The following is a 27704-nucleotide window of genomic DNA, read 5'->3' as shown; positions in this document are numbered from 1 at the left end:
TTAAAAAAACACACACTGATTTCAGACAGCATTCACTTTTTATAACAAATGAAATCGACAGTACCATAAATACTATATAGCAAATACAATTTTAAAAACTAAAACATTTTTTAACATTAATCTTACCTTCCACTGTGTCAGATGGTGGTATGAGGGTGATGTCCTATATATTATACTGCTCTAAACCTCTCTACCTTGGCTGCCCTCTGGAAATCAAGGAACTTCAGACCTTCATGGTTGGAGATTGTGAAGGGCTTACCAGCTTGAAATGATCTGTCAGTGACATCTCTTTTGTAAGCAGTTTGAGATCCTTAAAGGTCTTGGAGTATGGGAGCATAGCAGAGATGAGTTGACATTTAACCTTGACACTGTGATCAATGATGAGATCAGTAGCCTTGATGTCTATAGCCAGCTGGTCAATTATGCCAAACTACCCTACCAGAATACTAGCTGCTCCACAAACTTACCTGCATTGCGCCTCGTTTTGTTCTCTACTGTGCATAACCATGAATGTATGTGGTTGCCAGTGTGAAAGTGAAAATGAAGTTACTAACAAAATCATTGAATGTTTGAAGTTGCAAAAGTTAAATGCATGAATGTTGAAGATTGACTTTCTAGTGTGATTTCCAGAGAAGACATATGGTGTAGTGGATAAACCATAGCACCTGGAATCAGGAAGACCTGAGTTCAAATTTGGCCCCAGATACTGACCAGCTGTTTGACTCTGGGGAAGTCACCTAGACCTCTGTTTCCCTCAGTTTCCTCACAGGATTGTTGTGAGGCTCAAATGAGGTAAATCTTTGTAAAGTGTTTAAATAGTAGCTGACAAATAGTAGGCACTATATAAATGCAAGCTATTGTCATCACCATCATCATTCATATTGCAGGAACCCAGTACATTGCTGCAGATTCCTTGTCTTGTAGCTTTGAAAACTGGTTCCTTATCATGGATAATTTAAAAGTTAATAGTTATCTCTCTTCATAAAAAGTGGAGAAGAGAAATATGGAAACATAGATGATTTCATAACTTCATAGAGTTAAGCTGATATTCTGGCATTGCTTATTCATAAGGAGATCATTTGGTAAGAGAATTGTAGGATAGATTGCTGGACTTGACTTTGGACCTGAAATCAAATTCTGCCTCTGACATTTAGTAACTGAATGACCATTTATATTTCTGAATCTCAGGCAATTATCAAAGATTTTAAATTTAGCTCATCTTTAACCAAATCATAGGTTTTTTTTTGATAAAATGAACATTGTTTGAGAGTCAGAAAATATGATTTCTATTTCTAAATATGATTGTAAGCTTGGGTAAAGAACTTAACTTTTTTGATTCAGTAATTAAAATAGATGCCAACTGTATGTTAGGCCCCAGAGATACAAATGGGCAAAAATAAGACATTTCCTGTAAAGGAACTTACATTCTGCCTTGGGGAATATTGTATGTACATAGATTAAAATATATATAAGATAATTTGGTGAGAGTGAAGGAGGGACAGGGAAGGCTTCTTTGACCAGGTGGCAACTGAACTGAGCTTCAAAGAATTCTTAAGTGCTGGAGGTGAAGAAACCATGGCTTACAAAACTGGAGATACGGTATTGTGTTTGTGGGATTTCTATTAGTCTAGTGTGGCTGAACTTGAGTGTGAGAAGAATAAAATAAAACTGTGAAATATGGTTGAGAAGGTAGATTGGAGCCAGATTGTTAAAAGTTTTAGATGTTTTGGTGAAGATTATGTATTTTATCTTAGACATAATAGGGAGTAAATGAAAATTTTTGAGCAGGAGAGAGATATATTCAGTCCTGTGCTTTAGAAAAATTATTTTAACAGTCATTTGGAGAATGAATTAAAGAGGAGAGAGACTGGAGGCAGGGGAACCAGTTAGGAGGCTCTTAAAATATTCCTGTTGAGGGGCAGCTAGGTGGCACAGTGGATAAAGCACCGGTCTTGAATTCAGGAGTACCCGAGTTCAAATCCTGCCTCAGACACTTGACTTACTGGCTGTGTGACCCTGGGCAAGTCACTTAACCCCCATTGCCCAGCAAAAAAAAATATTCCTGTTGAGAGGCAGTAAAGGAGTGAATTATGGTAGTTGTTTGTCCTTTGTTTTCAAAGAGCATCAATGTTGTCATGGGGTGATGTCTTGACTTGCATGTGAATTGGATTTAAGTGAGGCTGTGTTGCACAAAGTCCTCAGCCTCATTCTCTTCCAAAGTTATTGAAGTCCACTGGCAAGACAGAAGTCAAGATGACTGGTGATGGCTCAAGATACATCTTCATTGCCTGACCAAGATCTAAAGTGCTTGCTCCACAGTGCCTGCTTCAACTGCCTTCATTGCCTTTGGAACAAATTGTTCTTATCTGCCCATTTCCATCAGGGGAAGTCTTTACATGCTTGGAGTAGATATCCCCCTAACTTAGTATCAGGTTTGAGGCCTTTCAGTTAACCCTCAACGTAGTTTAGGCTTACTACTAAGATGGTTTTATAGGTTGTTGTGGCCACTGCACATGCTCTAGCTTCTTGGAGCCATAGGTGAGAGTTGGGTGAAGGTAGACACCAAAGATGTGTGAGCAGCCCTGAAAAGGGCTCAGTAAGCCCACATACCAGAGGTCCTATTCTTCCCTGAACACTCCAGATAAAATAGACTGGAATAGGGATAGGGCCTAGGCCTCTGATTTCATTAGTGTAAGGACATTCTGGGATCTTTACAGATCTAGGTTGGCACATTCTCTTCAGCTTATGGTCTTGGAGAGTTGCCTGACCAAGCTCTAAGCTCTCTTCAGCTGCTTTTATGGCTATTGGAACAAATTGTTCTCATCCTCCAATTCCATCAGGAGAAGTTTTCACATGTTTGCAGTAGACATCCCCATAACTCACTGACAAGTTTGCGGTCTTTCTGTTACCCTCAACCTGGTTTAGCCCTGGTAGTTTTACCAGGGAGTAGTTGCTATGCATACTACAGCTTCTTGGAGCCACAGGTGAGAGTTTTCACAGTAGTCTTAAGTTAGAGAGAAAGGCCTGAACTAGGATGGTGCCTCTGTGAGTGAAGAGAAGGGCATAAGGGTTGGCAACTATGTAGATATGTGGAGTGAGAGAACAGGAAGGATTAAGAATAACGCTAAAATGCTAGGTGGCACAGTGAATAAAGCACCGGCTCTGGATTCAGGAGTACCTGAGTTCAAATCTGGCCTCAGACACTTGACATTTACTAGCTGTGTGACCCTGGGCAAGTCACTTAACCCCATTGCTCACCAAAAAACCCCCAGCAAAACAACAACAAAGAATAATGCTAAAATTTTGAATCAAGTTTTCTAGTTTTCCCCTAATTCTACCAGGCATCAAAACATTTATTTTTCTATTGAGACCATCATCATTTTTTCACTATGGTGGTAATGTTTTGCATGCAGAGAAGATGCTAAATATGAGAGCGGTTGGGGAGGTAGAATTTTCTTTTGAACTGATTGACTATGATGTTGCAAACTTACGTGACTAGGAAACATGTTCACAGTAATTTGGAGGTTTGGATAAGGGATAGAATTAGGAGGAACTATGAATTCTGTTTTGTATTATTAAGTTTCAAATGCTGGTGAGATGTGCGGTTCAAATAGTTTTAAGTATAGAACTGGAGTTCAGAAGTGAAATAAAACTACATATATAGAAGTTGGATTTATCTGCATAGAGATGATAATTCAACCCATGGGAACAGATAAACTTCCTTAAGGGTGAAAGTGTATTAAAAGAAAACTGAGGACAGTGCTTTGGGGAGGGCCATGCCCATTGTGAGAAATGGATGATGAGTCAGCTAGAACTATGAAAGTGTGTGTCATGGAGACCACAAGAAGAGAAAATATTCAAGAGGAGGGACAGTCAATGATGTCAAGCTAAAGACCATTAGCTTTAGTAATTAAGAGGTCATTGTGCATTGAGGAGAAGGTAGTTTGAATAGAATAATATCACAAACCTGATCCCATTGTAAAGTGGATGAGTATGGTAGTGAGTCAGTGAGAAGAAATATATTTTCTAGGATTTGGGGAGGAAGGGTAGGAAGAAGAACAATAGCCCGAATCAAATGATTTTTTTTATTTTTTTTTTTTGGTGAGGCAATTGGGGTTAAGTGACTTGCCCAGGGTCACACAACTAGTGTTAAGTGTCTGAGGCTGGATTTGAACTCAGGTACTCCTGACTCCAGGGCCGGTGCTCTACAAATGATTTCTTTTAAAACTTTCGGGAAACCTAGGTATGTTTATAGAGAGCAAGAGAAATCCACAGATAAGGAGAAACTGAAAATGAGAAATGGAAGGATATGGAGCAAATTTTTAGAGGACACAGGAGAAGATGATATCAAGGACACAAGTGGAGGCACTGGCTTTGGCAAGGAAGACTACTTTTATTTTGTAAACTAGAGCAAAGGGTGGAAAGGCAGGTGAATATATAGAAGGATTTTGCGGTGTGGAATAGGAGAGAAGAGAGAGTGGAAGATGGATAGGAAAGCAGGGTATTTGCTGAAGAAAAAAGATGGGAACAGCATCAGAGACTTCAAGAAAGAAAAAGTTTAGATGTCAGTTTCCCCATCTGTAAAATGAGATGATTGGTCTAGGATCCTTTTATAATATTCTGTGTTTCTACTTGATGTGACACAACAAATTGCTTTTTGGCCTTTGGTCCCTCATTTATTTATTCAGACATTATTCAACAAGCATTTATGTGTCTAATATGTGCTAGGCGCTTGGGTGACAAAGATGAAAATGGAATAGTCCATTTCTACAAGGAGTTAATACTGTTACTAGAAGAGACAATATATACACCGTTAGGGTTATACAAGCACACAAAGCATATGCATTTCTTTTTTTATTATTTTTATCTTTGTGGCAAAGCATATACATTTCTTTAACACTAAAGTAGTATATGCAAGACAGTTATAGTATTGCTGCATCACAGCTTTTAAAAGCCACAAAGGTTTGGCTTGGATAGAACATTGGGATTCTGAATCCATAAAATCAATTCTTGTAATTTCAGTTGAGTCCTAGAAGAACCTTATGATAATGGCCTGCTAATTCTCTGTCTTTGTCTCACACACATTTAAATTTCATTATTTCCTTTAAGTCTCTGTTTCTCTAACAAAGTAGTAGAGCTGTCATAGTTTATGGTGCTGAACTTCAGTCAGGAAACTGGTTTCAGGTCCCCTTTCTGTCATTTCATAGGTTTGTGACTATGGGCAAGGCAATTACCTTTCCTGATCCTCTATTGCTTCATCTGTAAAATGAGGATAATACTCTTGTATTTATTTCATAACACTGTTTTGAGAACTGAAACAAACAAAAAAGATAGTAAAGTGCTTTGCAACATTTTCAGTATTGTTTAGAAATTAATTTTGATTGTTTTTCCTATACACTTGTGCCATGCTCTGTCCTTTCCCCCCAAAGATGCATTCATGTGACCATTGTCCTTCAATTGAGTCACTTCTGCTTAAAATAGTTTTGGAATTCCTTTTTTGTAAGTTTTCTTGAGAGCCAGTTTTCCATCCATCTATAGATTCTGGTCTCATGACTTTGTAGTCACAACCTTAATTTGTATTTCTTTCTTTTACCTCCCCTCTCCATTTGTTACATTTACCCCATCAGTGTTAGGGGCTTGTCTTGAGTCAGGAACTGGGAGAGTACTTATCAAGATTAAGTTGGTGATGTCTTAGAGCCAAGGCACCTTGAAGAGAGAGATGGGAAACTCAGACAGAAGCGGGGTTCCAAAAGAAAGTTATTTGGAAGAGAACAGGAATTAGAATGAAGTTCATTTGTGTAGGGTCTGCTGCAGTGAATGAGCATAAATTTCTGGGGTCCATGTATGTGTAAATAACCAGAAGTTAAATGGCAGAAAGTTGATTCTTGACTCTTGACTCCACATCTTTATACTCACACAGACATTACCCTAGTTAAGGTGCTTATCACCTCTCACTTGGATTGCAATAACCAGTAACTTCCTATTTGGTCTTCCAGCCACAAATATCTTCTCATTCTAATCCATCTTTCACATAGCCTCCACAGCACTTTTTTTTTTTCCATTTTCCCAGTTACATATAAAGTCAATTAAAAAAAATTTAAATATAGAAAAAAAAATCCATGTATATAGCACAATACAAAAAGAGGCTTCAACATGAAACCATGAGTCTCCATTTTACACTTCACTTTAAAAACAAAACCCCTTTTTTAATAAATACCACTTTTTATTCCGTGTTTCCCCATTGTTACTTACAAGAAATATTAAAAATAACTCCCCAAACCTGTGTGTTTACTGTAATGACAGGAAAATAGGGGGAAAACTGCTAGGGTGTGTGCTGGACATCATTACATATCAAGAATGGGTGCTCTTCAGTATCAACAACATTGTGTGTTGATCAACTGTAATAGATTTGACTCTTCTCAGCAATACAGTGGTCCAAGATACTTCCAAAGGACTTATGATGGAAAATGCTCTCCAAATGCAGAAAAAAAGAACTGTGGCATCTAGATGCAGATTGAACCATACTATTTCAATTTTTTTGTTTGTTTTTCTTTTTCGAAGTTTTCCCTCTTTGCTCTGATTCTTCTTTCACAGCATGCAGAAATATGTTTAATGTAATTGTACATTTATAACCTATATCATCAGATTGCTTGATGTCTTGGGGAGGGTTGAGGGAGGGGAGGAAGGGAGAAAGATTTTGAACTAGAAATCTTATAAAAACAAATTTGAAAAACTATCTACATGTAACTAGAAAATAATAAAATACTTTTATGATTAAAAAAATAAAAAATAAAAAATGGGTGCTCTTGTGGGAAAATCAGGGAACGATGGTAGAGAATGTTTGCGTGAAGATCATTGCAGAAAAAAAGGAAACAATATTGTGTATGTGGGGGGGGGAGCTTATACATGACCTAGCCAGAAGAAGACATATGTGATGAGTTCAGGAAATTGGTCATACTTCTTGCACAGGTAGTAGTCATAGGGGACGTCAGCCATTTGAATCTGGCACAAGGTAGGCACTTAGTAAAAGTGTGTTGATTAATTAATCTCCTGGAGCTTTCTGCTGAAAAGCAAGAGCAACTGATATGTTAATTTTATTTCAATTATTATGCATTTATTAAGCACCTACTTTGTTTTAGGCATTATAGTAGTCATGGCAACTACAGACTTACTGTCATGATAATTTTCATTCATTGAAAAGCACAGAAAAATGACATGGGTAACTGCTATCCTGAACTTATTTGTGACCAGTAGGGAGGAACTGAGTGTCAAAATAGAAATGATAGAAGTATTGGAAGGATTCGTCTATTAGAATTAGAAAGATTAGAGGAAATGAGAATGAAGACTAAAAGAACTGATCAGTTTATCTCAGAGAACACAATTTTAACGAACAGCATCACGGTCAAAGAAAAAATGAATGTACATAAGTGAATTCAAAATACTGACCTCTGGTTTCTTTTGAAGCTTTGATCTTGTCACATCAACATAGGTATCATTGTTGGTTTTTTTAAATTATTTTTTTATTTATTTCATTAAATATTATCCAGCCACATTTTAATTTTAATTTTTTTATTTTGGGTGAGGCAGTAGGGATTAAGTGACTTGCCCAGGGTCACACAGCTAGTAAGTGTCAAGTGTCTGAGGCCAGATTTGAACTCAAGTCCTCCTGAATCCATGGCCGGTGCTTTATCTACTGCGCCACCTAGCTGCCCCCAGTATCATTGTTTATATTTAAAAATGAATAAAGATTATTTTTAAAATACCAAGAAGAATGAAAAAAACAGATCTCATGTTTGTTAAGTCCTATGCATAATGGAAGCACTAAAAATTTGATTCATGTTTTTTGTATGAGCCTAATCATAAAAATAGTAAAGTTACTAACGAGACCAATCAAAACAAAAACAATTCACAGTACTAAGTTTAGACAAAGAAGTTTTAATATTGTGATAAATGTATTTCAATATAACTGGTGTCCTTGGTAATCCTGTGTATTTTCTTTCATACATTTAATTTTATTTATTTAATTTCATTTATTTCTTTATTTTTGGCGAGGCAGTGAAGGTTAAGTGACTTGCCCAGGGTCACACAACTAGTAAGTGTCAAGTGTCTGAGGCCAGATTTGAACTCAGGTCCTTCTGAATTCAGGGCCAGTGCTTTATCCACTGCTCCACCTAGCTATCCACTTTTATACATTTAGAAGTATTATTCTGAGAAGGGGTTCACAGACTTCACCAGACAGCCAACATAGTTGCTCTGCCTCCATTAAATTAAAAAGTTTAATAGAAAGATACACTTATCTACCTGCCCTGGGATTCAGATTAAGTTTTAGAAGTAATTCCTAGAATAGGACAAATAGTCACATTTCTAACTCATAATAATTGTTAAAAATAAAACAAAAACTATGATGAATCAAGATTTTGAGAACATGAACACTGTTCTATCTGTAGATGCCTTGTTAGATAGAGAATGACAAAACTATAGATATAACCTACTAAAACAAAAGTTCTGGGAGGACGGACCTCAATTATTAATAATGTAAAGGGACCTCAATTATTAATAATGTAAATTATTAATTATTATTAATTATTGGTACTGAGACCAAAAGGTTGAGAAACACTAGCCTGTTGGAGAGAGTTGTCCTCTGAGCCAGGAAGACTTGGGTTTGTGTCACATCTCTAACTCAGTGCTGTGGGACTCTGGGCAAGTCACTTAACCCCTTTTCAGGACTGGGCAACTTTTCTATGACTATTGTTTTAAACTAAAACTTTTGATAGAGGGAGACATAATATTCCATACCGGGGAATGATAGTGGGACCCTCACCTCCCTTGTTCTGAATGCTCTTTGGTTAATGTATCCTAAGATTGCAGTTGATTGTCATGTTGCCTGTTACTAACCTTGCCATTCACCAAGATCCTTTGTATAGTTGTATGTTTGTCAAGAAAATGCCACATAGGGTTACAAGAGAGTGGGCTGAAACAGAGAGAGAGAGAGAGAGAGAGAGAGAGAGAGAGAGAGAGAGAAGATAGAAGGGAGAGAGGGAGGGGAAGAGGGAGAGAGAGAATGAAAGAACTGAACTTCAATCTCCTAATTCTGTCAGCCATCAATGGCTAATAATGGCAGCTAGGTGGCAAAGTGGATAGAAGAGAACACTGGGCCTGGAGTCAGAAGGACCTGAGTTCAAATTCAGCTGTAGATACCAGCTGTGTGACCGTGGGCAGGTCACTTAACCCATTTTTGCCTCAGTTTCCTCATCTGTAAAATGAACTGGAGAAGGAAATGACAAAGCACTCCAGTATCTTTGCCAAGAAAACCCTAAATGGGGTCACAAAGAGTAGGACACAACTGAAACAATTCAACAGCAAAAAAAAGATCCTTAGGTTTTTCACATGAATTATTTTTTTCTTTGTACATTTATTAATCTGCTAAGTCTTTCCATTTATAAATGTAAATATTATTTTAGGGGTTTTTTTTATCCTCTTCTTTTTTTGTTTAGAATTTTATTTTTTTCCCAAATTACATGTAAAAACAATTTTTGTCATCAATTTTTAAAACTTTGTGTTCCAAATTCTCTTTCTCCCTCCCTCCCCACCCCCACCCCCTTAAGAATGCAGGCAATTCAATATAAGTTATACATGTGTAGTCATGCAAAACATTTCCACATTAGGTTGTGGAAGAAAACAGACAAAAAAAAAACTTGAGAAAAAGGAATTTTTAAAATTATGCTTCATTCTGTATTCAGACACCATCACTTCTTTTTCTGGAGATGTATTGCATTTTTCATAAGTCCTTCAGAGTTGTTTTGGATCATTGTATTGCTGAAAATAGCTAAGTCATTCACAGCTGATCATCTTATAATATTACCGTTACTTTGTATACAGTAAATTTCACTTTGCATCAGCTCATGTAAGTCTTTCCAGGTTTTTCTGATAGCATCCTGCTCATCATTTCCCATAGCACAATAATGTTCCGTTATAATCTCATTCCACAGTTTGTTCAGCCATTCCCCAATTGATGGGCATCTTCTCTTGAATTCAACTTTTTGTTTTTATCTCTTTTTGGATACTAACGTAATAGAGATATTACTAGGTCAAAGAGTATGCCTAGTTTTATAGCCCTTTGGCCATAGTTCCAAATTGCTCTACAGAATGTTTGAGCTGTAGGTAGCTTTGATTATTTCATTTGAAAACATCACATCTTTTGATCATCTATCAATTTGGAATGGCTCTTATTTTAACAAATTTGACTCAGTTGTCTATGTGTTTGAGAAATGAAGCCTGTCAGACAAACTTGCTTCCAATTTTTTTCAGTTACTATTGCTAACTGTATTTCTCTCCATCCTATTCCCTCCCCATGGCATTTGCTCTATTTTCTATCTTCTTTCACCCTATCCCTCCTCAAAAGTGTTTTGCTTCTGACTTCCCCCTCCCCCAGCATGCCCTCTATCACTCCCACCCCCCTTCCCCTCCTACTTTCCAGCAGGGTAAGATATATTACTATACCCAATTCAGTGTGTATATTATGCCCTCTTTGAGGCAATTCTGATGAGATTAAGGTTCACTCACTCCCCAGCCCCCCCCCTCCATCTTCCCCTCCACTGTATAAGCTTTTTCTTGTTTTTTTATGTGAGATACTTTACCCCATTCCACCTCTCCCTTTCTCCCAGTGCATTCTTCTCACCCCTTAATTTTATTTTTTTAAAGATATCATCACTTCCATCCAGGTTCCCTAATAATGAGAAAGTTCTTATTAATTACAAGTATCATTTTCCCATGTAAGAATATAAACAGTTTAACATTTTAATATCCCTTATGGTTTCTTTTTCCTGTTTACCTTTTTATGCTTCTCGAGGGTCCTGTATTTGAAAGTCAAATTTACTATTCAGTTCAGGTCTTTTCATCAAGAATGCCTGAAAGTACTGTCTTTCATTGAATTCCCATTTTTCCCCTTGAAGGATTATACTCAGTTTTGCTGGGTAGGTGATTCTTGGTTGTAATCCCAGTTGCTTTGGCCTCTGGAATATCATACTCCAAGCCCTCTGATCCTTTAATGTAGAAGCTGCTAGATCTTGTGTTATCTTGACTGTGGCTCCACAGTACTTGAATTGTTTCTTTTTGGCTGCTTGCAATATTTTCTCCTTGAACTGGGAGCTCTGGAAGTTGGCTAAAATATTCCTGGAAGTTTTCATTTGGGGATCTCTTTCAGGAGGTGATTGATAGATTCTTTCATTTTCTGTTTTACCTTCTGTTTCTAGAGTATCAGGGCAATTTTCCCTGACAGTTTTTTGGAAGATGATATCTAATCTCTTTTTTTGATCATGGCTTTCAGATAGTCCAGTAATTTTCTTTTCTTCCTTCCTTCCTTTCTTTTTTTGGTGGGGCAGTGAGTGACTTGTCCAAGGTCACACAGCTAGTAAGTGTCAAGTGTCTGAGGGCAAATTTGAATTCAGGTCCTCTCGAATCCAGGGACAATGCTTTATCCACTGTGCCACCTAGCTTCCCCCAGTCCAAGAATTTTAAAATGATCTCTCCTGGATCTATTTTCCAAGTCAGTTTTTTTTTTTTCCAATGAGCTATTTCACATTGCCTTCTATTTTTTCATTCTTTTGGTTTTGCTTTGTTGTTTCTTGATTTCTCATAAAGTCATTAGCTTCCCTCCATTTGCTCAGTCCTAATTTTTAAGGAATTATTTTCTTCAGAGAGCTTTTGTGCCTCCTTTTCCATTTAGCTTAGGCTTTTCACGTTGTTGACTTTTTTTCATGGTTTTCTTGCCTCACTCTCATTTCTCTTTCCATTTTTTCTTCTACCTCTCTTACTTTATTTTCAAAGTCCTTTTTGAGCATTTCTATGGCTTGAGACCAATTTATATTTTTCTCGGAAGCTTTGGATGTAGAAGGTTTGACTTTGTTATCTTCTACTGAGGGTGTATTTTGATCTTCCTTGTCACCATAGAAACTTTCTAGGGTTGGCGTTTTTTTTCTGTTTGCTCATTTTCCCAGCCTATTTCTTGACTTTTAACTCTTTGTTCAAGTGGGACACTGCTTCTAGGGTGGGGTGCACTTTCCCAAGCTTCAGAGGGTTTGAGCAGCTGTTTTCAGAGATACTTCTAGGAATTTGTAAGTCTTTAATTCTTCCAAGGTGATGTGATTTAAGGAGAGGTATGTTCACCACTCTCCTTACCTATGCTCTGGTCTACAAGCAACCACAGACCTGCTTTTCTGCCTTGAAACTATGAACAGAATCCTGCTGCACTGTGGCTGCAAGCTCTAGTGTACTTGTGTTCCTACTCCATCTGGGACCACCATCCAAGACTATGACCTGGATAGGAGTATGGGGAAAACAGCAGAGTCCTGCCTCAGTGCTAGCAAAGAGAGCCCTGTAATCTTCCTCTGGCCAACTGCTCGACCCCCTTACTGAAGTTGTCTTTGGCTGGAAAAACGAATTACTTTCTGACCACATTTGTGCTATCTTAAATTAATACACCATGGTCTAGTAGAAAGAGCATTGGATTTGGAGTCAGAGGGCCTGCATTTGCCACTAACTAACTGCGTAACCTTCAGCATATCATTTAACCTCTCTGAGCTTTAGTTTGCTCATCTTTAAAATGGGGATAATAACACTCCTACTGTCTACTTCATTTATTGTGAAAATTGCAGTATAGGCCTTGAATTGCCATGCAAATATAACTTGCTGTTATTTTATGAGTTGTTTTTGAAACCAGGATCATAAGAGTTAGAGCTAGAAGGGAAGTTAGAGAACATCTACTCCAAAATATTTATTTTATGGATGAGGAAACTGAGGCCTACTTAGGTTAAATGATTTGATCCAGGTTATAATCTAGTAAATAGTAAAGCTGGTAAATCCATGCCCTCTGACTTTAAACCCAGTACTCTTTCCACTAAATCATACTGGGAAAAGATTGAACAGTATTATGTAATAAAATGGCAAAAAATGAGCCTCCAAAGAACTTGGTATTGAATCCATTTCAACCAGATTATCCCAACAGCATTTTAAAATGAAAACGGGAGGACATTAGACAAGAAAATGAAATATATCAGCACAGATTTTTTTTTAATGTTGTTTTAATTTGTGATGAGAGAGGAACTCTAAATGGATAGGACCAGGAATAGTGTATGAATGTACACAGTAGTATAGAAATGTACATACATATTGGTACTGTCATTTTAAAAAATGTATAGAAGCTGAGGTTGAACATTGTTACTTTAGGTTGATAAAATAGTCCACAAGTTTTTATTCCAAAAGTTATGTATTTGTTTAAAATAAATGTTATTAATAGGTATATGTACTTTGTTGAAACATTATATTTTAAAAGCAAATTCTTCCAGAATTTTTATATGTATATGTATATTATATATATAGTGCATTCCTTTAGCTACTTTTTAAACTCTTAAAATCCAACTCTTAAGAATCTATTAGTAGTATCATCAAATTATTCTGGGAGCTATGTCAAAGAATATTTATTTTTCAATTTAGGAGCCTTTTGTGGCAGATGAGTACATTGAACGTCTGGTATGGAGAACTCCTGGAGGAGGCTCTCGAGGAGGACCTGAAGCTTTTGATCCCAAAAGGTGTGGTGAAAATTTCTATATCAGTCTATTTTTTGGTGTGGCTACATTTTTTCTTTTGGAATAAAGGAAATAATTGTAATTAGTCTCAAATTTTTATCTGACATAATTTTACCAAATGATTATAAATAGAATCTCTAGTGAATTTCAGAAGTGAGATGTTTTCTTTTAAATGGTGAATCATTTTGAATTGCATAATATATTCATTTTCAGAAAACATAAAAAGTTATGTTATGGATATTATCTCAAATATATTAAACATTTAGTATGAAATTGTGGGAATATTTAAACTTTATTATTAAACAAAAAGGGGTTCCTAAAAAGACTGTAGAGAAATAACTATCTCCATACCATGCTGTTTTAAATTTATTCTGGGGTATATATGTGATTTTATTTATTAGTAGATTCTGGTTGGGCATAACTGTTTTTATACTTTATAATAATTTTATTTTAACAGATTGTTAGAAGAATTTGTAAACCATATTCAAGAACTTCAGATAATGGATGAAAGGATTCAGAGGAGGGTAGAGAAACTAGAGCAGCAGTGTCAGAAAGAAGCCAAGGAATTTGCTAAGAAAGTACAAGAACTCCAGAAAAGCAATCAGGTAAAAATTAGGATAAATCATCCAAAGGATAAAGAAGTAGACAAGTACTTCATTTTAAAATTATTTTGTCTCATGTTCAGGTAAAAAAAAAAACCTAATAAAATGAAAATGATTATTTCTTTGGGGCTATTTTCTGCAAATAAATTAGTGATCTAAAATTGCCAGTTTGTAATCAATTACTCTTTGTTGGGTTTAATAGTGAATGTTGGTCCCGAATAAGACTACATTTTCCTAACCTAGGAATCTGGTTATTCTTAGAGCTGCCCTTGTTTTTTAGGAAGACTTCTCTGGTGAACTGGCTCTTTCTTCTTAAATAGATCCAAGACTTTAGGATGGCCCTGCAGTTGACCTTTTTTGCTTTGGGGGTCTACTGGATCACCTTTTCACTTAAAGCAAACTCAACCTGGAAATGACAAAGTGAAGTAAACTTACAGGAGATGTGTGTCCCAATAAAATTTATGTTCATTTTCATCCTTTCAATGCTAGGAAATTTCTGCCTGAAGTCTAGGAAATGTGTATTTGGGAGGATTATTCCCTTTAGGGATAGTCTGATCAGCATAATTTAGAATATAATCAAGACCCTGCATTATTTTCAGGCCAGAGAAGATCATACTTTCATAACTTGTGTGGATTAACCTTTGGAATTTTAGAATGGGGAACATCCATTAAACTTTGGTGCCCCAATTGTTAGCTTAAATTTTGAGCAACCTGTTCTTAAGCATTGATGCAAAGATATCAATAATTCTTCTTATATTTTTAGGTGTAAAAAGTTCATTACTTCAGATTTACTACCTTTATGTATTCAAAATTAAAATATATTGTACACTTTTAAGTGCCTGTGTGCAAAGCACTATGGTTTCTGTCACAATAGCTTTGCTAAGATTATGGAAGAAATGTTTAGTATACTTAAAATAGTGCCCCAAACCTCTAAAGCTGTCCTTTTGCATTTAAAATTAAAGCATTAATTACAGATGGATCCTGACTGTTTAATCAAATTCTATAGGACAATTTCTGCTTCACAGGTCTTTATCCTTGTGTTACAAAGCCTGGATCTTTAGGGTCCCTTGCTTCCCCCAGAACATGGATCTTGTGATGCTTTTTCTCTTTTCACTAGCCAGTCTGGGATGCTCTGCAGAGTTTTCTTCATTGAGAAACAGTGTGGTAAAGTAAAAAGCTAGTCTCAGAGTCATGGGAGATCCAAGCATAAATCCTGCTTTTGGTGCGTGATTTTTAACAATTGTGTAATTATAGTTGTGTCCCTTCACCTTTCTGAGACTTAGTTCCCTCAGTGTAATTAGCCAGGCTTGACTGAGGTCAGTCTGGTAGCATAGGTTTGGTTTTGAAATGAAATTTAAAACTCTTAAAACATCTGACATCCCGTAGCAGGGAAAGAATTTTCAGCAAAGATACAACATTGATTCATTTGGCTATAGCAGCTTGTTAACATTGTGTTGCCCTCACCAGTTTGCTTATCAGGAGCCTGAAGAGGGGAGTAGTTGTTGATTATTTGTGTCTGACTTTTCTGGACCTAGGCTACTAGAAAGCTAACATAATAAACAATCTGAGCCTTGGGTTTCTAAGCTAATCACTTCAATACTCTTAGGAAAATCTAACCTAGCCTGTATGGGGTAGGGCCTAGGATATTGCTTCAACCATTACTTACCTAGAAAGTGAAGACAGCGCTTAACTTAATAGTTGTTAGGATCAAGTGAGACAGCAGATATAAAATATTTTGCAAAACTTAAAACACTATATAAACATTAACTAGTATTGCATTCTCATCATTTTTGATGGAAATGTTATCTTGTTTTTCTCATCTTTTTTTGGATGTGTTTCAGTTAAAAATAGTCCTGAGACAAATCCCTATCCTACTGCTATTCTTTTATTATTATTGTTGTCATTATTGTATCATCTTATCTTTTTCAGTATAGTTCAAAGAGAAATGTCCTGGGACAAATTGTTCTCCTACTATTATTCTTTTTTTTTTTTTTTTAGTGAGGCAATTGGAGTTAAGTGACTTGCTTAGGGTCCCACAGCTAGTAAGTGTTAAGTGTCTGAGGCCGCATTTGAACTCAAGTACTCCTGAATCCAGGGCTGGTGCTTTATCCACTACGCCACCTAGCTGCCCCTCCTACTATTATTCTTAAGAACATCAGTTTCAGTAATTGTTGCCATGCCAAATGCCTCATAATCGCTAAGCTACGTAGAATGAAAAGTTTTTAGATTATATAGAAATTAAAGTTATGCAGAACGAACTAACTATATATATATAATCTTTGTTTTCCTCTCTACTACTAGAGTTGTACAAAAGAATGTATTTATATTTTAATACTTTTATGAACCTACAAAAAAGCAGTTATTTTATCTACCTGTGCAATAATCTGGAGAAATCTTCTATTTGGGTCCAAGGTTAACTCCCCTTAAGTTAAAAAAGGATTTTCCCTTTCTGTACCCATCTTGCATGTGCATTTTCTCTACCTTGACCAGTTCTGAGAGTGAGAATTATCAAGGGCACTCCTCACCCCTTCCTCCTTGTTTGTATAGACTTCTACTTGTGCACCTAAGTTTTCTCATCTTTTCTCTCCCTTCCTTCCCACCTTTCAAATCCCCTCCCTGCCCTTTGTGTGGTTATTTTAAGATTATCAAAACAAAAGGGAGCTAGGTTGCTCCGTGGATAGGGCACCAGTCCTGGAGTCAGGAGGACCTGAGTTCAAATTTGACCTCAGACATTTGACACTTACTAACTGTGTGACCCTGGACAAGTTACTTAACCCTGATTGTGTCATGAAAACAACAACAAAAACCCATGCCCAAATTACTCCCAGGCCCTCTTTCTAATTAAACTTCTATAACCTCTAGGTTCTTGAAGGGATACATGTGTCATCTCTCCAAATTAGAAGTAAGCAGTTTATTCTTTTTTCATCTTTTAAGATTGCTCCATTCATGTTGACCTTTTTGTATTTCTCTTGACTCCTATGTTTGCACTTCAGAGTTTCCACATAGCTCTGATCTTTGAATGCTTGGAAGTCTTCTATTTCATTAAAAAATCAAAATTTTTCCTTGTAGAATTATACTCAGTTTTGCTGGGTAGATTATTCTTGGTTGTTTTTGGATTATCATATTCTAAGATATCACTGCTCTTTTATGGTGCTGACTGGGAAATTATGTGTGATCCGTACTGTAGTTCCTTTAGTACTTGAAGTTTTTTATTTCTGACTGCTTGCAGTATTTTCTTCTTTGATCTAAAAAACTCTGGATTTGGGCTATAATGTTCCTAAGAATTTTCATTTTGAGAAGCAAAACACTTTTGAGGAGGGAAAGGGTAAAAGAAGATAGAAAATAAGTTAATATCATAGGGAGCAAATAGGATGGAGGGAGACAACTGTTAGCAATAGTAACTGGGAAAAAAATTTGAAGCAGAGGCAAGGGCAATGGAGGATGAGGATGGTGGTGGTGGTGGTAATTTGCTGGGCAATTGTGAAGAAAATTCTTTGGTATAAGGTATGATAAAAATGTTAGCTATTATTGTTGCAACAATTAACCTCATAGGTGTTTTGTAAGGAAATCTCCCTCTGAAGTACTATGTAAATGTAGCTTACTATTTAAAAAAAAAAGATGAGCAGGATGCTATCAGAAAAACCTGAAGAGACTTACATTAGCTGATGCAAAGTGAAATGTATTTTATATAAAATAACAGCAATATTGTAAGATCATCTGCTGTGAATGATTTAGTTGTTTTCAGCAATGCAGTGATCCAAGACAACTCTGAAGGACTTATGAAAAATTCAGTCCATCTACAGAGAAAGAACTGATGGTACCTGAATACAGATGGAAGTATATTTTGTTGTTGTTGTTAGTTCCTTTTTCTAAAGGTTTATTTTTTTTTGTCTGCTATGTTTTGCATGACTGCACATTTATAACTTACATTGAATTGCTTGAGTTCTTAAAGGGGATAGGGAGGAAAGAGAATTTGGAACACAAAGTTTTAAAAATCAATGTTACAGGGCCAGCTAGGTGGCACAGTGGATAGAGCACTGGCCCTGGAGTCAGGAGGACCTGAGTTCAAATATGGCCTCAGACACTTAACATTTACTAGCTGTGTGACCCTGGGCAAGTTACTTAACCCCAATTGCCTCACCCCCCCCAAAAAAAAAATCAATGTTACAATTTGTTTTTATGTGTAAGGTGGGGGAATATTCTAAATTAATTAATTAATTAATTTAAAAAATTTTTTCATTTTGAAATTTCCGGAGGTGACTGGTGGATTCTTTATCTATTTTGCCTTCTGGTTCAAAGAGTTTTGGGCAGTTCTCATTTATGATTTCTTGACATATGTCTAGGCTCTTTTTTTTTCTTTTTTTTTTTTGTCTTGGTGTGCTATAATTCTTAAATTATCTCTCCTTAATCTGTTTTTGAGGTCAGGTATTTTTGCTGTAAGATACCTTATATTTTCTTCTGTTTTTTCAGTCTTTGTTTTAATATTTTTTCATTGTTTCATGAAATAATTAGATTCTATTTTTTCAGGACTATTGGTTGTGTAGGGTTTTATACTTCTTGTGTTATGCTGTTAATTCCTTTCTTGCATAGCTATCATTAATTTTTTTTTCCTCTAGCACTCGTTTAATTTATAAAAACATTTTAAAACTCTTCCTCCATCAAGTTCGGGAATTCCAGTTGAATTTGTGCCCAAGCTGTGTTTTTCTTTGCTTGTAGATATTTTGAATCCTTTATTTTCTTCTGGGTTTGTGTCTTAACTATCTCTGTCACCATAATAGCTTTTTTTTTTTTCAATTCATAGAATAAAACAAGCATTTCTGCAGCATGAAACTGCAAATTTACCATGGACAATTTGCATGTACCACAAAATTGTCATGTAAATTTTTTTCATTCTCCCCTTCCACCCAAAGATGGCTACCTTTAGACACAAATAGGTATATGTATGTAAAATTATTCTATACATTCTTCTATTTATCAGTTCTTTCTCTGGATGCAGATGACATCTTTCTTCATATGTCCTTTACAGTTAATTTGGTTATTTATAATAGACAAAATAACTTACCAAAGTTGTTCTTAAAACAATATTGCTGTTACTATATACAATGTTCTCTTGGTTCTGCTCATTTCTATCTTTATTATTTCATGCAAGTCTTTCCATGTCTTTCCAAAATCATTGAGATCATCATTTCTTATAGCACAGTAGTATTCCATCACAATCTTGTTCAGCCATTGCCCAATTGATGGGCATCCCTGCAATTTCCAGTTCTTTGCCACCACAAAAATGCTGCTGTAAACACTTTAGAATATATAGATTCTTTTCCTTTTTCTTTAATCATCTTTGGAAATAGACCAAGTAGTGGTATTACTGGGTCAGAAAGTATAGTTGTATAATAACTCTTTGGGCATAATTCCAGATTGCTTTCCAAATTGGTTGGATCATTTAAATTCCACCAACAATGAATTAGTGTCCCAATTTTTCCATATCCTTTCCAAAATTTATCACTTTCCCCTTCTATCATTTTAGCAATCTGGTAGGTATAAAATGATATCTCAAAGTTGTTTTAATCTATATTTCTCTAATCAATAATGATTTATAACATTTTTGATATGACCATATATTGTTTTGATTCTTTTCATTGGAAAACTGTTTATTCATGTCCTCTGATCATTTGCTAGTGGGGGAGTGACTTGTATTCTTATAAATTTGACAAAGTTCTTTATATATTTTAGTTGTGAGACCTTTATCTGATAAAGTATCTATAAATACTCCCCCGCCCCACATTTTCTGCTTACCTTCTAATCCTGGCTATATTTGTCTTATTTGTACAAAATCTTTTTAATTTAATGTAAACTAAATTATCCACATAAAGTGTTCACCTATCCATAAGTCTGATAAGCAATATGGTCCACTTTCTCCTAATTTTCTTGTAAAATCTCTCTTAATATCTAGGTCATATGCCCATTTTGCCACCAGTATTATTCAGTATTGTATTGGAAATGCAGTAGCAATAAGAGAAGAAAAAGAAATTAAAGGAATCAGAATAGAGAATGAGGTGATAAAACTATCTCTTTTTGCAGATATAATAATATTCTTTGAACATCCCAAAGACTCAGCTAAAAAGTTAGTTGAAATAATTAATAATTTTAGAAAAGTAGCACGATATAAAGTAAAATCCACATAAATCATCAGAATTTCTATATTTCACAAATAAACTCTGCAAGAAGAGATAGTAAAAAAAATACCCCATTTAAAATAACTCCAGAAAGTGTAAAATACCTAGGAGTACACCTGCTGCCAAAAACAAATCCTGGAACTATATAAACAAAATCATAAAAAAAAACTTTATACAAATAAAATCAGATTTAAATAATTGGAAAGATTTTAATTTTTTGTGAATAGGCATGGCAAACATAAGAAAAATGACAATTGTATCCAAACTAATTTATATATTGAATACCATCCCAATTAAGTTACCAAAAATATATTTTATTGAATTAGAAAAAATACTAAATTTCATTTGAAAAAACAAAAAGTCAAGGATGTCAAAAGAAACCGTGAAAAAAAGTATAAAGGAGGTTTAAGCAGTACTGTATTTTATGCTATATTATAAGGTAGTAATTAGCAAAACTATCTGGTACTGGCTAAGAAATATAAAGGCAGATCAAATAAACATAATAACCTTGCATTTGACAAGTATAATTTGGGTATAAGAATTCATTATTTGGTAAAAAGTGTTGGGAAAGTTTAGGGGCAGGTAGGTGGCACAGTGGATAGAGCACTGGCCCTGGAGTCAGGAGTACCTGAGTTCAAATCCAGCCTCAGATACTTGACACTTTCTAGCTGTGTGACCCTGGGCAAGTCACTTAACCCCAATTGCCTCACCAAAAAAGGAAGGAAGGAAGGAAGGAAGGAGGGAGGGAGGGAGGGAGGGAGGGAAGGAAGGAAGGAAGGAAGGAAGGAAGGAAGGAAGGAAGGAAGGAAGGAAGGAAGGAAGGAAGGAAGGAAGGAAGGAAGGAAGGAAGGAAGGAAGGAAGGAAGGAAGGAAGGAGGAAAGAAAAGTGTTGGGAAAACTGGAAAGCAGTGTGGCAGAAACTGGGCATGGACCAATATCTCACACCATTTACCAAGTAAGACTGTAATAGGTTTTTTTTGTTTTGGGTTTTTTTTTTTTTTTTGTGGGATATTGAGGGTTAAATGACTTGCCCAGGGTTACACAGCTAGTATGTGTCAAGTGTCTGAGACCAAATTTGAACTCAGGTCCTTCTGAATCCAGGGCCAGTGCTTTATCCACTGTGCCACCTAGCTGCCCCCCCCCCTTCCCAAATAATAGCTTTTTATGGTGAATTTGTCTGTCTTTCTGCCTTTTTCTCTCTTTCTTTTCCTTGCCTCCCTCCCTTCCTTCTTTTCTTCCTTTTTTTCCTTTCTTGCTTCATTATTCCAGACTACTTCCTGACTTTGGATTTTATGTTAAGGTCAGGTTCTACACACTTATGGAGGAAATATCTGGGTTTATCCTACTACTGCTTTCTTGGGGATGGGGTATTGAGTGTTGTTACTCTAGGATCTCAGGGACAGTTTAGAACTCAAATGCTTTCAAAGCTCTCAAAGGGGGCTCATCCAAGTCAAAGTTGGATTTATGCTCTCCTGGTCTGAGCTATTCAGGTTGCTGACCTGTGTTTGCCTCTGAACTGCATACCTGTGAGGTTCCTCCAGTTTTTATTATAGTAGTCTGCTGCTGGATTCAACCATTATGTTCTGCAGGTTCAGCTTTGAGATTTCTGCCCTGGTAATTAGACTAATCACTTTAACTGAGACCCTGTTCTGCTCCTGGAGTCCAAAACTATGCAGCTGCTGCTTGTTTCTGAACTTACTCCATAGGTGATACACAGCTTAGGCACCATATTTCAACCTACCCTAGACTGCCACCTCTAGGCACTGGTCCCCTCTTCAGTCAGGTCTGGATTTGTGACCTAGAACTGGGTGGTGAACAACAAAGTTGTCATTTGGCATCTATTTCTACATCTGACAAGATCAGGCCTCTTGGTGCTCAATCTGAGACTTCTTACTGCCTTTCCCTTGTGGCCATTTCTGGCTAGACACCTCCCTGCCATGTCCATGATCCTTTCTGTCTCCCTGTCCTGACCTTTGCTGGGAAAATGACTCACTGTAATTTTTGGTTTGGATTTATCAGTCAGGACTTGTCCTAATGCATTTTCCAGATCTGTTTGGAGGCATTTGAGGAGATCTCTGTTAATGTTTCTTTTCGATACCTCCTTATCTTGGCTCCTGACTCTGGGTTATTTTTAATATAGAATACTTGAAACATTGTTTAAAAGAGTTTTTTTAATCATCTGAATAAGGAAAATAGATTGAAGATTTAGTTTTTTATTTACTTGTTTCATAATAGCCTTTTTTTTCTTTTACCCATTTCCTTATAGGTTGCCTTCCAACATTTCCAAGAATTAGATGAGCATATCAGCTATGTAGCGACTAAGGTCTGTCACCTTGGTGACCAGCTGGAGGGGGTAAACACACCACGGCAACGAGCTGTGGAGGCTCAGAAACTGATGAAATACTTTAATGAGTTTCTAGATGGAGAGTTGAAGTCTGATGTTTTTAAAAACTCTGAAAAGGTAAGAGCTGTCAGCAGGATAAAAGCAGTTCATTAAACAGCACAGCCCTAATTACAAGCTATTGTGACTTTAAATGGTGAGACTTCAAAACAAAGAGTGACTGACTTATGAATATTTTTGTTCTGAAGTGTAAATCAACACTTGACTGTAGATTGCTGATAAAGCATCTATGTTCAGTAATTCTTAATGTGGTTGTATTGACATTTTTCATATGTGAAATTATTTGAGATTTTAGAAATGCTGATGTAATCAGTTTTAGAATGCTGTTCTTTCCCATAAACTTCTTCCACAATGCATCCATATTTGGAATATGGCCTCCTGGAGGGATGAGGGGAAGGGTCATGAGCTAAATAACTTCTAATCTGAGAGTTTCTTCTATGTATTAAACATATAATTCAGCGATCTGGTTCAAGATAGTTTTCTTAATAAAGCTATCCTATAAAGAATTAAAAGTATAGAGTTTAGACCCTGGAAAAATGAAAAATCCGAATTAACTATTTCATGTTAATCCTTTTCATAGCACTAGTCACTTAATCCTGGTCTAAGGGTACATGGTATTGGCTGCTCTACAGTCTTGAAAAGAAGGTAAATTTAGCTCACTTTTTCCCCCTCAGGAAAAGAATCAAAATGCATGAGAATTTAAAGACATTTGTGGATTGCATTTACATACAAGAAGTATTTCCCCAAAATATCTTGAATACAGTACTAATAAATTATTCTCAATGTACCCCATGAGTGTTGGGATAATTTTTGTCACCCTAAATATTGGAGCGATTTTTATCTAAATGGCAGTAAAATTCAGTGTCAGCAATGCTGTCTTTTTGTTCCATGTTTGTGTAGGCAGTATAAAACCATAGAATGGATAATTTATTAAAATCAGAAAATTAATGCATTGCCAGTTGACCTCTTAACACGTGTAATTGTCTTCATATTATCTGTAAAATAGGATAGTGGAATTATACCAGAAGAAAAGTTAAGAATTTTAATGCATATATAAGATTCTGGCCTGGGCCAGTTTCTTTTAAGTGTGTGGTTTCACCTTTATAAAATTAACTCCGTATAGTAAAATAAAATGTGTCTCTGTATTCATGTTTATTTTCCATTATAATTGTGATGTAACTGTCGTCTTTAATGTGTACTGACCTGCCTCTTTGCAAACAGTTCAAAACGTTCGTCCAGAACCTAAAGAAAGAAAGCATATTAAGCTGAGGCAGATAATATGGCTCCATGCTAGTGATCAAATCTGGATTAAGTTGGAAGGTTTCAACTTAATTTTAATTGTGTCCAGTATTTTTTCCTTTAATCTTTTTGTTATCCATGAAAAATTGTGTTGTTAAATATTGTGTACATGTTCCCTTTAATCTTTGGAAAACTTTATAAAAAGAGAAGTGAGCATTTTCCATTCTAATTGCATGTCCTAGATGATTGTCTTATATACTCAGCACCTCTGCTTTGTCTCCTTTTCACTCTTTTCTAAACCTTGGCAGTTTGGCTTCCAATTATATCCTTCAGCTGAAGCTTCTTTCCAAAAGTACCAAATCTAATAGCCTTTTCTTTATCATCATTAGTGTTAACCTCTTTGTAGCATTTGACACTGTTGACTCTTCCCTCTCTGGGTTTTCTGTTCTCTGCTCTCTGTTCTTCCCAGACTGCTCTTCTCAGTCTCTTCTGCTGAATCTTTATGTCACACCCACTAAGTGTAGGTATCACCTCCAATGCTGTATCCTAGATCCTTTTCTCTTTTCTCTCTATGCTCTCTCACTTGATGATATCAGTAGCTCTCCATGAGTTCAGTTAGGATCCCTATGCAGATGATTCACAGACTTCAACATCTAGACCCAGCCTCTCACTGAGCTTTAGTCCTGTACTACTGAAAGCCTGTTGAACATTTCAAATTTGATGTCCCATAGGCATCTAAAGTTCTACATGGCCAAAGCAGAACTCATCTGTCCTACACTTGGCCCCTCTTTGGAACTTGGCTATTTTTATCCGTGGCAACACCATCTTTCCAGTTATCCTGGTTCATAAGTTATATTGTCATTTTCCTCATTCTCACTCACTTAGCCAGTCATTTGCCAAATCTTGTCATTTATTTCTCTACAGTATCTCTTTTATATATCCTCTTCTTTTTCACATAGCTGCCACTCTAGTTCAGGCCCTCATCACCTCTTCTAGACAATTACAATTGCCTTCTGTACTTGACTCAAATCTCTGCCTACTTCAATGTGTCTTCCATATGGCTGCCAAAGTGTTTTTTTTCTAAAGTGTTGGTCTGATCATGTCATATCCCCCCTAGAGACTGTAAACTTCAGTGACTCCCTGTTACCTTTAGGATAAGATATAAACTCCTCTACTTGGCATTTAAAGCTCTTTACAGTCTGGTCCCTAAATTCTCAATCTTTTCTTTCCAATCTTTTAACATATTACTTTGCTACATACTAACCCACTGGCCTACTTACTTGTTCCTTGCATATTGTACTCCATCTCTAGTCTCTTTGCCTTTGCACTGTCCTGGAATGCTCTCTCCTAATCTCCAATTTGTAGAGTTCTTGGCTTCCTTTAAGACTCAGTCAGGTACCAGTTCTACTGTTGGCCTTTTTGGTCCCCGACCCCTTTTAGCCATTTACTTTGTATTTATCTTTCATGTATTAATTTATTGATATGTTGTCTACCCTATTAGAAGGTCAGTTCTTTTAGGGCAGGTGCTGTTTTTCCTTTTTCTTTTATTCTAATCAATTAGCATAGTTCCCTGCACATAGTAAGTACTTAATAGATGTTTGTTGATTTGATTGGTTCATTTAATTACTTTGTGCCTCAGAAGAATAGGAGGCTATAGAGAATTATTAAACTGATTTGCCTTTTTTTCACTTCAGCTTACCTATCCTTGATCCCATTTCTAATTCTCTTCCTCTATCCCTCTATTTCCCTTTCGTCATTAATACTTCCTCATTTTGTCTCCCTCCCCTACCATCTTTAGATTGCTAGTGACTGATTGTGGTTTGTTCCTAGCTCACATTGTATCATAATCAGTTATATTCAGGGGTTCATTTATTAGGTTGCCAGATACTAATTAACTTTCTTGCTGTGCTATTTCCTAGGCTGTGTACCAGCCACCTTTTAGAAAAAGATAGAGAAAAACAGAATTCATTCATAGCTGAAGATGTTGACATTGAGTGTGATTGATATAAGGGAAAACAAAAGGGACACTGCGCCACCTAGCTACCCCCATTTCTCCTTCATTTTTGAAGAGAATCAGTAAAATCACAGTGATATCTTGACTCATGAATGATTTGGATTTAAGTGAGGCAAGATTGCAAAGTCCTCAGCCTCACTCTACCAGAGTCAAAGTCCAATGTCAAAGATAAAAGTCAGGATAACTGGTTATGGCCTGGGATGCAATGGATGACTCCACGGTGTCTACTTAGCCACCTTCATGGTTGTTGAAACAAATTGCCTTCATTTACCTGTTTCTCCAGGGGAAATCTTCACATGCTTAGTGTAGACACCTCCCTAACTCACTGACATGTTTGAGGCCTCTCAGTTACCCTCAATTTGGTTTAGCCTATATGCCGACACAGTTTATCAGGATGTGGCTGCGGTGCGTCAGGAAACTGTTACCATCTCTTATTTCTTTCTCATTTTACTCCCCAACAATTTCTGTCTTTTCAAAGCCTGTTTTTTAAAGGTATTCTTGAACCACTAATCTAAATTAAACTTGTTCTGATCAGTTCTCTTTCTGTTAAAATAAAAATGTATTCAAATCCTTCTAAAAAAAAAAACACCCACCAGTCTACATTATGTTTTCCATGAGTTTATTGTAATGAATTTGTTTTTTTTTTTTTTTAAGATGGTAAGGTATGGCCAGAGTGAAGTGTAACCATTACCATGCTTCATGCTTCTTTGTATGTTGCACCTGTGTAGATTTTTTTTTAGTCCTGTAAATAGATTTTTGAGGTGAAATAGCATCTCTGGTGTACAGTGCAACAGAAAGAAAGTTGGATTTGGATTCAGAAAAACTGGGTTCAAATTCTAGGCCTACTACTTATTTATTACCTTTGTGACCTTGAAGCAAATCGTTTATCCTATCTGTGTCTTAGTTTCCAAATCTTTGAAATGAAGCTGTTAGTCAGAAGGGACCTCAGAGGCCATGTAGGCATACACACCCCTCTCCCTTGCCTTTCTCACTTTACAAAAGTGGTAATGGAGTCCTGGGGAGGTTATAACTTGCTCAGTCACATAGATAGTAAACATCTGAAGTGAGGTTTGAACCCTGGTCCTCCAACTCTAGAGTCACTATTCTCTCCACTCTGATATGATACCTCCTAGCTACATTGCAGCTCTAAATCTATGATCCTGTGCTTTAGACTTTAAAGTAACAATTAACCAGCAGAACTTAAGTAAAAGTGAGCACAATTTATTACTTTGCAAGATTTGGCAAGCAGTAAGTTTGCTAACATTTAATATGTAGAATAATTATCCTTTAAATTAAAAGAAACCATTCGGTTTATAACAGTAATGTCAACACAGAAATAATCTAATTTGTGATTAGTTATACATATTAACTAATCACATTCAGCTTTAGATAAATTAGATCAGTAAATCCTGTGTGGTAAATTTAGCTTTTAGTAGCAAGACAAAATAACCAGTATAGAATTTTGAGGAGTGAAGTCAGTCAGTGCCAGTGTTTATAGTAATCCGTTACTGTGCTAGTTTTATGAAGAAAGCAGGTGATAATAGTTCTCATTAGTGTGTTAAAGAATAGTTGACCATTATGTTGGACCTAAGTGATTCTTCCATGAGCAGTGTAAGCATAACTGCTGTTGCTGGGAAACAGCATTCACAGAGCTGCTAAAGTGTCAGTGACTCAAAGAAATACTATGTTGTC

General features: G+C 36.2%; 1 protein-coding gene across 1 annotated transcript in view; it reads left to right on the top strand.

The window, feature by feature from the left end:
• EXOC5 (exocyst complex component 5) overlaps positions 1–27704 on the top strand; it is a 63655-nt gene that overhangs the window by 5703 nt on the left and 30248 nt on the right. The window contains exons 2-4 of the mRNA XM_043985464.1: positions 13492–13586; positions 14041–14188; positions 22625–22819. Coding sequence (XP_043841399.1) covers positions 13492–13586; positions 14041–14188; positions 22625–22819 — 438 coding nt within the window. The remainder of the gene's footprint in view (positions 1–13491; positions 13587–14040; positions 14189–22624; positions 22820–27704) is intronic.

Source organism: Dromiciops gliroides, chromosome 2 (assembly GCF_019393635.1).
Source record: "Dromiciops gliroides isolate mDroGli1 chromosome 2, mDroGli1.pri, whole genome shotgun sequence".
Lineage (NCBI taxonomy): Eukaryota > Metazoa > Chordata > Mammalia > Microbiotheria > Microbiotheriidae > Dromiciops > Dromiciops gliroides.
This window is presented reverse-complemented; position numbering and strand designations above follow the sequence as displayed.